The 12,570-nt window shown below is 39.7% G+C and overlaps 1 protein-coding gene across 1 annotated transcript in view; it reads right to left on the reverse strand.

Moving 5' to 3' along the window:
• Positions 1-12,570, reverse strand: part of LOC138170715 (serpin B6-like) — a 26,898-nt gene that overhangs the window by 8,446 nt on the left and 5,882 nt on the right. The window contains exons 2-4 of the mRNA XM_069100212.1: positions 9,733-9,910; positions 5,083-5,220; positions 4,600-4,717 (exon numbers count right to left, since the gene is read on the reverse strand). Coding sequence (XP_068956313.1) covers positions 4,600-4,717; positions 5,083-5,220; positions 9,733-9,900 — 424 coding nt within the window. The 5' untranslated portion in view covers positions 9,901-9,910. The remainder of the gene's footprint in view (positions 1-4,599; positions 4,718-5,082; positions 5,221-9,732; positions 9,911-12,570) is intronic.

Here is a 12,570-nt window from a genome sequence, read left to right on the forward strand (position 1 = left end):
GAAAGAAAGAAAGAAAGAAAGAAAGAAAGAAAGAAAGAAAGAAAGAATCCCCATTCTAGGCAATGCATCAGTAATGGTAAGAGTAATGAAGGGCATTGGCAGTGATTGCTCTAGCCTCTGCCATTTTCCTCCATATTCAAAACCATGATTTGTGAAGAAAGTCTCCCTTCAGAGAGAGAAGAGTCTAAGGGATGGCTGGAGAGAAAGCCATCCTCAAGCAGCCAAATCAACCCATAAAACTTTGGGAGATGAATGACATTGACTGACATGCTTGCTAGCCTTGTAGTATCAAATAACTACTGATAAGTAATATTCAACAATTATATAGAACTTCATGATTTACAAAACCCTACATAAAAATTATGCCATCGGACTATGAAATAATAACTTTGGATTCAGAAAAAAAAATCCCAGAAGTCATCAAGCCAGACCCTCTTCACTTTAGAAAGGAAGGGAAAGAGCACTGGCTCCAGTGTTGGGATGACCTGGAGATCGAATCCCAGGCTCAGATACTCAGCACCACACCCAGAAATAACTGGCTGTGTAAACTTGAGCAAGTTACTTAACCCCAATTGCTTTAAAAAAATAAATAAATAAAGGAAGGGAAAGTGATATTACTAGTGACAGTGGCAATATTTGAACATAGGTTCTCTCACTTCAGAATCAGGGTTTCTTCCACCCTAGTCCACTCCCTCTTTTAAAAACAACCCTGGGGGGTGGAGCCAAGATGGCGGAGTAGAAACACGACCTTCCCGCTGCTCTGGCTTCCACCTTCCCCAATCCATGTAAAAAGGGGACTGTAAACAAACATTGGAGCTGCAGAACCCACAAAATGACACAGAAAAGCTAATCTCCCACTGAGAACAGCCCTGAAGGCTGGCAGGAATCCAGCGCAGGGCTCTGGGAACCGAGCCCAGGCCCATGCTAAGGCTTTAGCCCCAGGGTGGGCCTGACCAGCCACCAGCTGGAGGGACTCCAAATCAGCATCAGCTGTGGCCGTTTCCAGATTTATCACCACATAGATGCGACTGATAAAGTGAGAGGTCAGTGCAGTCTGGACTTTGGGACCCAGTAAGTGGCAGTGTGTGGCTTTTGCCCCCTGGGGCGAGAAGCTGCTGAGACTCTGGCACAGCCAGCCAGCACCACATGGCAGCTTCAGCTCCTGGCCTGCAGAGTATAGGGGGACCAAGCACCAGTCTGAGGGGTAATCGCTCTTGCTTTAGCCTTCTTGGATCTGGATTGCAGTCTAGGGTGAAGGTCCTAGGGTATGTGTCCAGCTTGCCAGAGCATGTGGAAACCTCAGAGAGGGCATCCATCTAATACCTCCAGCAGCTGAGAAAACCCCAGCGTTTGGGACAAAAGCTCCCCTGTCTGGTGGCAGAGTCCTACTGTGGCAAAAAGCCCAAAAGTCAAGTAATTGAGTGGCAAAATGAGCAGGCAAAGGAAACAAAGCAGACAGAAGATTCCAACATTACACTCCTATTTTGGGGAAAAAAGGAACAAAACATGGAACAGGAGGAAGACAGTGAAGTCAGAACTTCTGCACCAAAAGCTTCAAAGGAAAATACGAGCTGGTTACAGGCCATAGAGGACCTTGAGAAGCAGATAAGAGAAGTAGAGGAAAAATTGGGAAGAGAAATGAGAACAATGCAAGAAAATTATGAAATGAGAGTCAACAGCCTGACTGAGGAAAATAATAAACAGACTGACTCAAATGGAAAAAGAGACTCAAAAAGGAAATGAGGAGAAGAATGCCTTAAAAAGTCGAATTTGCCAGATGGAAAAAGAATTTCAAAAGCTCAATGAGGAGAATCATGGCTTCAGAATTAGATTGGAGCAAATGGAAGCTAATGACTTTATGAGAAACCAAGATGCTGTTAAAGAGATTCAAACAAATTAAAGAATAGAAGGCAATGTGAAATATCTCATGGGAAAAACCACTGACTGGGAAAATAGATCCAGGAGAGATAATTTAAAAATTATTGGACTACCTGAAAGCCATGACCAAAGTAAGAAACTAGAAATCATCCTCCAGGAAGTTCTCAAAGAAAACTGCCCTGATGTTTTAGTACCAAAGGGCAAAATAGAGGTTGAAAGAATCCACCGATCACCTGAAAAAGATCTCCAAAAGAAAACTCCTAGGAATATTATAGCCAGGTTCTGGAATTCCCAGATTAAGGAGAGAATATTACAAGCAGCCAGGAAGAAACAATTTGAATATTGTGGAAACACAATCAGGATAACCCAGAATCTGGCAGCTTCTACACTGAGGGATAGAAGGGCTTGGAATGTGATATTCTGGAGGTCCAAGGAGCTGGGATTAAAACCAAAAGTTACCTACCCAGCAAAACTGATTATCATGTTTCAGGGGAAAATATGGTCATTCAGTGGAATAGAGGACTTTCAAGCATTCTTGCTGAAAAAACCAGAGTTGAATAGAAAATTTGACATTCAGATACAAGAAGCAAGAGAAGCATGAAAAGGTAAACAGGGAGAAGAAATCATAAGGAACTTATCAAAGTTGAACTATTAACATTCCCATATGGAAAAACAATAATTGTAAGTTATGAAACTTTTCTCAGTAGTTGAAGGGATTAGAAATATATATATATATATATGTGTGTGTGTGTGTGTGTGTATGAGGGTATATGGGGATATGAATACATATGTGAATGTGTGTATCTATGTTGACATGCATACATAGATCGAGGGCACAGGACCAATTTAACAGGAAGGGATGATACTTAAAAGGTGAAATTAAGAGGTGAGAGGAATATAATGAGAGGAGATGGGGAGAGACAGATTGGGGTAAACTATCCCATACAGAAGAGGCAAGGGAAAATGGTTACAATGGAGGGGAAGAATAGGAAGGCAAAAGGGAATGGGTCAACCTTATACATATATAAGAGCCTATATAAGATTGCATGTCATCTTGGGGAGAGGGGAGGAGAAAGTGGGGGAGAAAATTCAAATCTCAAAATCTTATGGAAGTGAATGTTGAAAATTAAATATATATATATATTAAAAACCTATAAACATGAACTGATGCTGAGTGAAGTGAGCAGAACAAGAACAATGTACACAGTAATAGCAACATTGTGGGATGACTAACTTTGATAAACTTAACTCTTCTCAGCAGTGCAAGAATCTGAGACAACTTCAGGATGGAAAATGGTATCCACATCCAGAAAAAGAACTATGGAGTCCGAATGCAGATCAAAGCATACTATTTGCTCTCTTATTTTTTTTTTTGTTTGCTTTCTTGTGATTTCTTCTATTGGTTCTAATCCTTCTTTATAAAATGACTAATGTGAAAATATGTTTAATATGAATGTATATGTAGAGCAGATATCAGATTGCATGCCATCTTAGGGAGGGAGGAAAAAGGGAGGGGCAGAAAATTTAGAACTCAAAAATCTTATGGAAGTGAATGTTGACAAATAAAAACAAATAAGCACATACATTTTTTTAAAAAGATTAAAAAAAAGAAATGGTGAACAGGGAAATTTCAGAAAAACCTGGAAAGATTTGCATGAACTGATGCTGAGTGAAGTGAGCAGAACCAGGAGAACCTTGTATGCAGTAACAGCCACAATGTGCCACGATCAACTTTCTTAGACTTAGCTCTTCTAAGCAATGTAGTGATCTAAGACAATTCCAAAAGACTCATGTTAGAAAATGCTATCCACATCCAGAAAAAGAACTATGGAGTCTGAATGTAGATCAAAGCATTCTATTTCCTTTTGGGGAGCGGGGGTTATTTCTTTCTTGTGGTTTTTCCTTTTGTTCTGATTCTTCTTTCACAACATGACAAATGTGGAAATGTTTAATGTGATTGTACATATGTTGTCTATATCATATTGCATGCCATCTTGGGGAGGGAGCATGGGAGGAATGGGGGAAAATTTAGACCTCAAAAATCATATAAAAATGAATGTTGAAAATTAATTAATTAATTATTAATTTAAAGAGAAAAACAATCCTATCAGGCAGGCATAGGTATGCCATTGTTTTGGGGGCAGCTAACTGGTGCAGTGGATAGAATACTGGGCTTGGAATCAGGAAGACTCAGCTCCTCAAGCTCAAATCTGACCTCAAACACTTACTAGCTGTGTGACCCTAGGCAAGTAACTTAATCCTGTTTGCCTCAGTTTCCTCATCTGGAAAACAAACTGGAGAAGGAAAGGGCAACCTACTTCAGTAGCTTTGCCAAGAAAACCCCAAATGGGGTCACAGAGTCAGACACAAGTAAAAAAATGGCTGAATAACAAATCACTGTTTTACAGAAGAGAAAACTATTATTCAGAGTAGTTAAATGACTCGCCCATGGTCATATACCCACTGTCAGAAGCAACCTTTGTATCAGGTCTCTCCTGTTTACAAGTTCAGATTTTTTGGTTGTTTTTTTTTGGCTTTGTTTTTTGTTGTTGTTATTTTTTGTTTTACATTGTGCTATTTTTCCTGGATCCCCCAGGGATGTGATGAATGTTTGACTGTACCTTGTAGCTCTGTTTGAAAGGGGCAACCACTCTCTCTATCCACCATTACAGCAATATTACTGAAACAGTCAATATTTTACAAACAAATGCAATTTGTGACCTTCAGTCTTCTCTGCCATCCAGGCATTTATATGTTTCCTGGACTCCTCTGGGGCCTTCACAAAGGAAAGTTCTCCCAGCTCCACACTGTAGAAGTTTTGGCAAGCTTCTTTAAATGTCTATGAAGAGGAAAAATATAAAGTAACATCTCCAGTTACTAAATAAAGTGCCTCACACAGTGTAAGACCATAAAAATGATTGTGCTTTTATTGGCAAACAAATTAGTTCAGGGTCTAGGCCCTCACAGGACACAATACACATATATTCCTTTACAATAACCATGTACAGGGACGGATATGCCACACACAGTCAAGAAAAGATACAATGTAACTTGGAAATGATTTTTAAAGTCCACTTTTTAATGATAGCATATTCAGTTGAAGTAAAAATTCACCAGTATGCTCATATTATGAGGGCCTTTAACCATTCCTCCCCACAACCTATTTTCATTTCCTTTCTTTATCACCTAATCAGTTCAACTTACCGAGAGGAAATCATAAGTCTTTTCTCCAAAGAGCTTGTTGGCAGTTCTCAGTGAGTACTGGGTACTAGATTTGTTTACTTCAGTGAAAACTGCCTGAAGATCCCTGTGGATGTTTCCACCTCTGTTTAAAGAGAGTACCTATTTTAAAAAGGGAAACAAATGAGAATCCTTGTCACCATTGACCCTCTGCCTCCAAAGAAGGACTTGCCGACAGCAAACCTTGTGACTGAATACCAAAACTTCTTCCCTGAAAGGAAAAGGGATGGGTTGGTTTACTTTATAAATGAGAGTACTTAATCCAAAAAACAAAACAGAGCAGGAGATAAATAGGAGCTAAGACAAAAAATTTCTAGGGCAGATGATACCAGAATTGGAAAGAGATTTCCTTTGCAAAACTGCTCAAATTCATGTTACTTTTTATTTTATTTTATTTTTCTTTTAAAGCAATCAGGGTTAAGTAACTTGCTCAAGATTACACGGCCAGTTATTTCTGGGTGTGTTGCTAAGTATCTGAGACCGGATTTGATCCCCAGGTCATTCCGACACTGGGGCTGGTGCTCTTACTCGCTGAGCCACCTGGCCGCCCCCAAATTCATGTTACTTTTTATCAAAGCCATAGTGTCAGAATTCTGTGAGGTGGTGATGGTGGTGGTGAGTGGGTGGGGTTTTAATTCCCATTACACAAAAACCTGTGGATCCATTAACTCATATAAGAGATTTTTTTTGATTCTGTCAAGGTTCCTCCTTCAGCCCAATCTTACTATTCAGATGGTAGCTAGTGAGACAACTACATGTATGCTGACTAATATGTCCATTATAGGTTATTTGGTCTATATTACAGCATGAGATAGAGTAGAATTGTCTTGATCATTTTGTTAATTAGAATGAAAATTAGAATTCTAACTAGAATTGTCCTCATTAGAACAATCCCATACCCTGCCATGTGATACTCTCCACATAATTTTAGAAGTATTTTCTCTGTGTAGCCAGTCTTTCACCAATGCCTGGCTGTGTTTTGGGTGTGGCTGCATATATGGAAGGAGATGAAATTCCAGATTAGTGGAGAAACTGAGTACAACATTATGTTTTGTGCTTATGCTTTGTATCAGGGATGGAGCTAGTACCAGAGATTCTTGGGGAAAAGACACAGAGAAAGAAGCAGCAGGCATGTATGAGAAGCTGGTTCCCCAAGAGGCCCTGATTTATAAGCTAGCCTGGCTAGAGACTTCTAGAAGGGACGGCCTTGATGAGATGAGACCCTCTCTCTTGGTTTGAGCTAGGGTCTTATCTTGCCCTCACTAGAGAGCTCATTCATGCTTGTATATTTTCTGGTATATTCTAATCTGTAGAACTCGTACGATTTCTGCTTGCTTGGACAAATGGAGTTTTACTCCTTGTGATGGTACCACTCTTGTATAACCAACTAATGGTTGGTGGGGAAGAGCTAAGCTGGTGAGTGTCAACTAAGCATTCCCTATCATCCCCTTCAAGAGCAACCAGGGAAGGAATGAAGATTTGTACTCCTGGCCTAGACCACGATAGATCTTGGAGGGGGAAGAGAGATGCAGTTCTAGATGATAGCCCTCTTGGGGGAAAGGTGAAGGAAAGAGTAAGCACCCAGCCATGGTCCTTCTCCTGTTCTCCTCAAGGTAGAAACTACAGTATTTCTTGGACAGAGGTGGGTCAGATTCTAGAGATCTCTATGAATGTAACTCATTTTTTTTTTCCTACCTCTCTATCAGCCTCTAGCTAAAGAGAGAAGCAGTTAAGATTTTAAAATAAGACATGGGGTCAGGTATGAGATATATTATTGCAAACTATCTTGAACAACAAATACACATATACATATGTGTAATATATATATATATTGTGTATATATAATATTTTATATATGTCTATTATACATCATTATATATTTGTGTATATGTATGTGCATATCTATACATATGTTTTTCTATCTATCTATCTAGCTTTAAGATTATGAATAACTCAGCCCAATTAGGGATTGGTCACAAGAGTAAAATCAGGTAGAGAGTCTAAATTATGTGGTATAGATAGTGGAGTTTGGAGTCACCTTGTATTGGCTTATGAGAGCTTGAAAGCCAACTATCAAATTTTTAGTGTGAGAATTTACGCTTCAGAGATTGGCATCAGGGCTTGATGCCTTTATTGTTTTGTGGATGGCCAGCTCTAGATTAATAAAGTAATAGAGAAAATTTTAATAGTGCTGATTAAAATTAAAAGTATGTTGTGTAGAGAGAGCTGGTTGTTAAACATTAACCAGCACACCCTTGGTCCTATGGGACAAGAACTGTCTCCAGCAATAACTTGGAAGCGGAATATACCCAAATTGCAAGTTTTAAAACTTTTGCAAAGGCAACAATGTCTTACATGTCATACAATCTAGGAAAAGAAACAGTTCTCCAAAGTGGTAAACCTCCCAAAGGGAAAGGAGAATCTTTCTAATAACTCACGAGCTTTATTTTTACAGAAGCTGAGATCAGTTGGATGATAGATTTAGAGCTGGGATGAACCTTAGAGGTCATGGAGTACAAATCCTTCATTTTACAATGAAATAACTTTCCCATATACTCAGGTAGTATCAGAGCCAGCACTTGAACCCAGGCCTTCTGACTCCAAATCTACTGGTTTTCTTTCTTTTTTTTTTTTTGTACATTGGAAATTGACAAAGATTGAGATTTAGAAAATTGACTATATTTATCATGCTGACATGCTTCTTTCTGTTTATGTTTGGAGTCCTCCCTCAAGCAAACAATCTCTTTGAAAGCTTTTATGTCTCATTGTTAAATGGTTACATGTGTCTGGACACGTGCCGGTATGTCAGTCCCCTGTTTCTGTGTGTGTCCATCAGTATCTCAGGGATTTGTTTTGTTGGGGCAAAGGATTGTAACTTCCTTTAGCAGTGAGCAAGAGCACGTTTAGAAATCTTATGAGGCATCTGATACTTGTTATGCATCAGGAAGTAGGATCATGGATGACACTCTCACATATCATAAATCTTAGAGCCATGAGAATACTCAGAGGCCACCTTTCTATATATGAGGAAACTGAGCCACATAGAAAGAAATGAGTTGCTTGGGGTTACACAGATAGCGAATTTCAGAGATGGCATTTAAATCCTTGGCATAAGCAAAAGATTCTAATGAAATTATAACAGATGGATAGGGGGCTAGGAATCACTGTACATTTGATCAGATATTCATTAATATTCTGAATTTTCGGTTCTCATAGAATTTGGTTTTAGTTTACAAAATTTAACCTCGTGTACTTTGTAGCCATGATGGACTGTTAAATTGGGATATAGGTATTTCACATGAAAATGTTATATAATCGGACATAGACTAAAATAAAACTTATTGATTGAATGAATTTGAAAGACTCTGCCACCTGTGATTCTTCAGTGTGGAAGGGGACTGGTAGGATGCTCATTGCCTAAAGGGAGATTGCTTTATCAACACTGACTGGGCTGGTTCAATAACAGCTGGTGAGACTCCCGAGAGGGTTGGATGAGGAAAGCTGACATTTTAAGTAGAACATGTGTACAAGCTCCTTTTTGGGGGTGCTCAGGAAAGAGCCTGAGAGGCCACTTTTGAGGCAAACTGCAACCATATAGTATAATTCTGAAATGACATTCTGAGGATTGGGAGGCTACAATGAGGAAAGTGTGTTGGACATGCTAAATGGTTGGCTATGGTGAATTAGGTTGGGGAGGGATTCATGTTAATTCATGAGAGATTGCCAAGGCCATAAAGAGATACTCTCTAAAGGTTATACCCAAGGGATGGTCAGTATGGGCTATAAACGGGAGATCAGCCTAATTATAGAAGAGAGAACACTGGAGAGATCCTCCCTGTGACAAAGAATTAGCATCATATTTCTGAGGAGGCACCACAGGGCACAAGACACTGAACAAGACAGTGGATCCTGGACTGTTCCAAATGGCTGAGCTGATGTTTGCATGAGAGTGAGGGAACTAGTCTTCAAGTAGTCAAACTGGCATATGCCAAGTGGCTCATTCCTGGGCAGAATAACTGCTTCTGGAGAACTTCAGGAGAAAAGTTAACACTGAATTTTGTTCAGTCTTCTGACTTCATTATTTATGTGAGTGGCACCATCATTTACCTGCTCTGTATTTACTCTCCTTTATCTATCACAGTTCTTTGATTAACAAACCTGTTGAATCATTTCTATGATCTGACTTGTATTTGTCTGCTCTTCTCTATTTCCATTACAATGGGCCTGGATATATTGCATAGTCTACTTGTGGGCCTTCCCACTTCTACTCTCTGCTATTTGCAATTCATATTTTGTTTTTCTATTTTTCTTGCACAGCAGAATTTACTAGAAACCTAAAATGTTTCTTAAATTTTTAAATTCATGAAATTAAAAGGAAAAAAATGCCTTGTTTACATTCAACTATACTTGTCTCTTATAAAGCCAGAAGAAAAACATGGTCCCTAGTTTTGCAGCATTGATTTTTTAATGACAAACTGTGTTTTTCAGGTCTTATCCAAGTCTTCAAGGTCACTGGACAGGAAAGGGTACTAAAAAAATGGCCTTCATAATCAGTCAGAAATTAAGAAAGAAATCTAACTAGCTCACATCTTCTCTTGGCATTGACAAACATACCTTTACAATCTGGGCTGCTGTGTTTCCTTTGGCCCCTAGGAAAAGCACACCAAGGGCAGATGAGATGCTCAGGGGAGAAAAAACCACATTTTGTGAGTCATCTTTTTCACTCAATTTTTTCAGAAGATTAATGGCAAAGGGACCATTTGCTTCAGAGAAGGAATCCATAATTAGAAACCTGGAAAAGATCATGAAAGTCATGCTACATATTGTTCTTGTTCAGTCGTGTGCAGTTCTTCATGACCTCATTTGGGTTTTCTTGGCAGACATTGGAGTGGTTTGCCATTTCCTTCTCCAGCTCATTTTACAGATGAGAAACTGAGGCAAACAGGGTTAAGTGACTTGCCCAGGGTGACACAGCTAGTAAGTGTCTGAGGCCAGATTTGAACTCTAGAAGATAGGTCTTCCTGATTCCCGGCCTGGTACTATATACACTGCACTACCACACTGTCTTTATGCTATATTGATGTGCAACTTATTCCATCTGTATTCTCATCAGTTAATACTGAGATTTACTCAGCGAACAAACATTATTTAATTAGAAAGAAAAGAGATGAGCTCAGGGTTATTGCTCTTTTGTTAGCTAGAGGTGGATGGTCTTTAAAAATTATCTGGTCTTCTTCCAAATTTATAAATGAAGAAACTGAGGTGAGTCAGAATGTCCTCCCCAAAATCATACAGGTGACAACCCAGGTCTTTTGGCTCTAACGTCAATGTATTTTCTAATACTAAAATCTTTGTGCTATTTCCATGATGGCAGCTGCATATATTTCTTTATGTGAGAATAGCCTTCAAGTCACAAAGGAAGGACCTAGACTCTCTGTATTTCTACTCTTCTATGAAAGGAGAGACCCTGGCCTTACTTTCCTACTTTTCTCATTCTTCAGTTTCTTTTATTCAATACTTATCCATCCCCCCAGAAACATCTTCATCCCAGAAGCTCACTTCTAGCCCTGGAACTCTGACCTTCTATCTCCTGGGACACGTTCCTCAGATTGACTGACTCCTTCCAAAATCTCCGTTATAAAAGCGTGTCCAAGTCAATCAATAAATTAATAAACATTTATCAAGTACATACTTTGCTAAATGCTGAGGATTCAAAAAGAGGCAAAAGATAGTCCCTGCCTTCAAGGAGATTATAACTGAATGGGGGAAACAATATGCAAATAGAGACAAAAAAAGCAATATACAGGATAAATAGGAAATAATTAACAGGGGGAATCACTAGAATTAAGAGAAGTTGAGAAAGACTTCCTGTAAAAGATGAGATTTTAGGTGGAACTTAAAGGAAGCCAGGGAGGTCAGTAAGAGGTATAGGGGAGAGGAAAAGTGTTCCAGGCACAGGTGACAGCAAGAGATGGAGTGTCTTGTTTGCGGAACGATCAGGATCCTAATGCATGGTGGGCAGTAAGGTGAAACAAGACTGGAGCAGTAGGAGGAACTAGGTTATGAAGGGCTTTAATGTCAACAGAGCATTTTGTATTTGATCCTGGAGGCAAAAAGGAACCACTGAAGTTTACTGCTTGGGGAGAGGGAGGGCATTGACATCCTCAGTCCTGTGCTTTAGGCAAATGACTTTAGTAACTGAATAGTGACTGAGTTGGAGTAGGGAGAGACTTGAGGCAGGCTGATTCACCAGCAGGTTGTTACAACAGACCAAGCATGAATTCACTAGGGTCTGCACTAAAGTGGTGACAGTGTCAGAAGAAAAAGGGGTGTATTCAAAGATGTTACAAAGGTAAAATCAGCAGGCCTTGGCAACAGCTTGGATATGGAAGTTGGGGGCAAGAGATAGTGAGGAATCCAAGATGACTCCTAGGTTGAGATCCTGAGGGACTGGGAGGATTGTGTCACTCTTAATAGTAATAGGAAAGGTAGGCAGGAGGGAGGGTTTAGGGGGACAAATAATGAGTTCCATTTTGGACACATTGAGTTTAGATGTCTACTGGACATCTCTTTTTCCCATCAGGTTGCATTACTCTGCCTTTCTTTATCATTTTCCTGCCCCCTGTTGGTAACTTCTGCCTTATCCCCTGCTTTTCTGTTTCTTTGGATATGTCATCTTGTCTTACCCATTAGAAGGTAAGCTCCTGGAGGGCAGGAACTGTTTTTCATTTTGGTTGTATTTGTATTCCTAGCATTCAGCACAGCACCTAGCACAGTATTTAATAAATGCTTGTCAATGGACTGACCATTTAACTCTGGCCTCTTCTTCATTCTTTTTGCTTTTTGGAGGGCAATTTGGGTTGTGACTTGCCCAAGGTCACACGGCTATTGTGTGTGTGTGTGTGTGTGTGTTAAGTGTCTGAAGCCAGATCCGAACCCAAGTCCTCCTGACTCCAGGGCCGGTGCTCTATTCATTGCGTCACCTAGCTGCCCCCCCCCCTCTTCTTTATTCTTGCTTTCTACCCTCTTTCACATATGTTGCTCTTCCAAATTCCCTGCTGATACTTCCAGTGGAATCAGACTCCCTACAGGGAACACTTTTTAATAGGCAGCAGAAAACTGCCCTAAAGAGAACTCTGTCTTTTGCTCCAATAAAGTCACATTAATGCCTGGACAGAGATTGATCCCATGTCATGATAGATTTTCAGCCTGGGATGTCATAGGGAGCAGCAAGCAACTACTCAACCAGTTCAATAAACAAGTATTTATTAAAGACCTTATTAATTATGTATTTGTACAATAAACATATGACTCACATATATTAATTAATTATTAATTATGTGACAGGTATAGAAACTAGGGATAGAAAAGTGAAAGTTTAGTTATTCAAGAGAAAGTGTAGGGGGGAGAGAGACAGAGAGAGACAGACAGAGAGAGAGAGACAGAGAGAGA

Source organism: Petaurus breviceps, unplaced genomic scaffold, assembly GCF_028583685.1.
Source record: "Petaurus breviceps papuanus isolate PSGF00001 unplaced genomic scaffold, PetGlider_PUasm1.0 38, whole genome shotgun sequence".
Taxonomy (NCBI): Eukaryota; Metazoa; Chordata; class Mammalia; order Diprotodontia; family Petauridae; genus Petaurus; species Petaurus breviceps.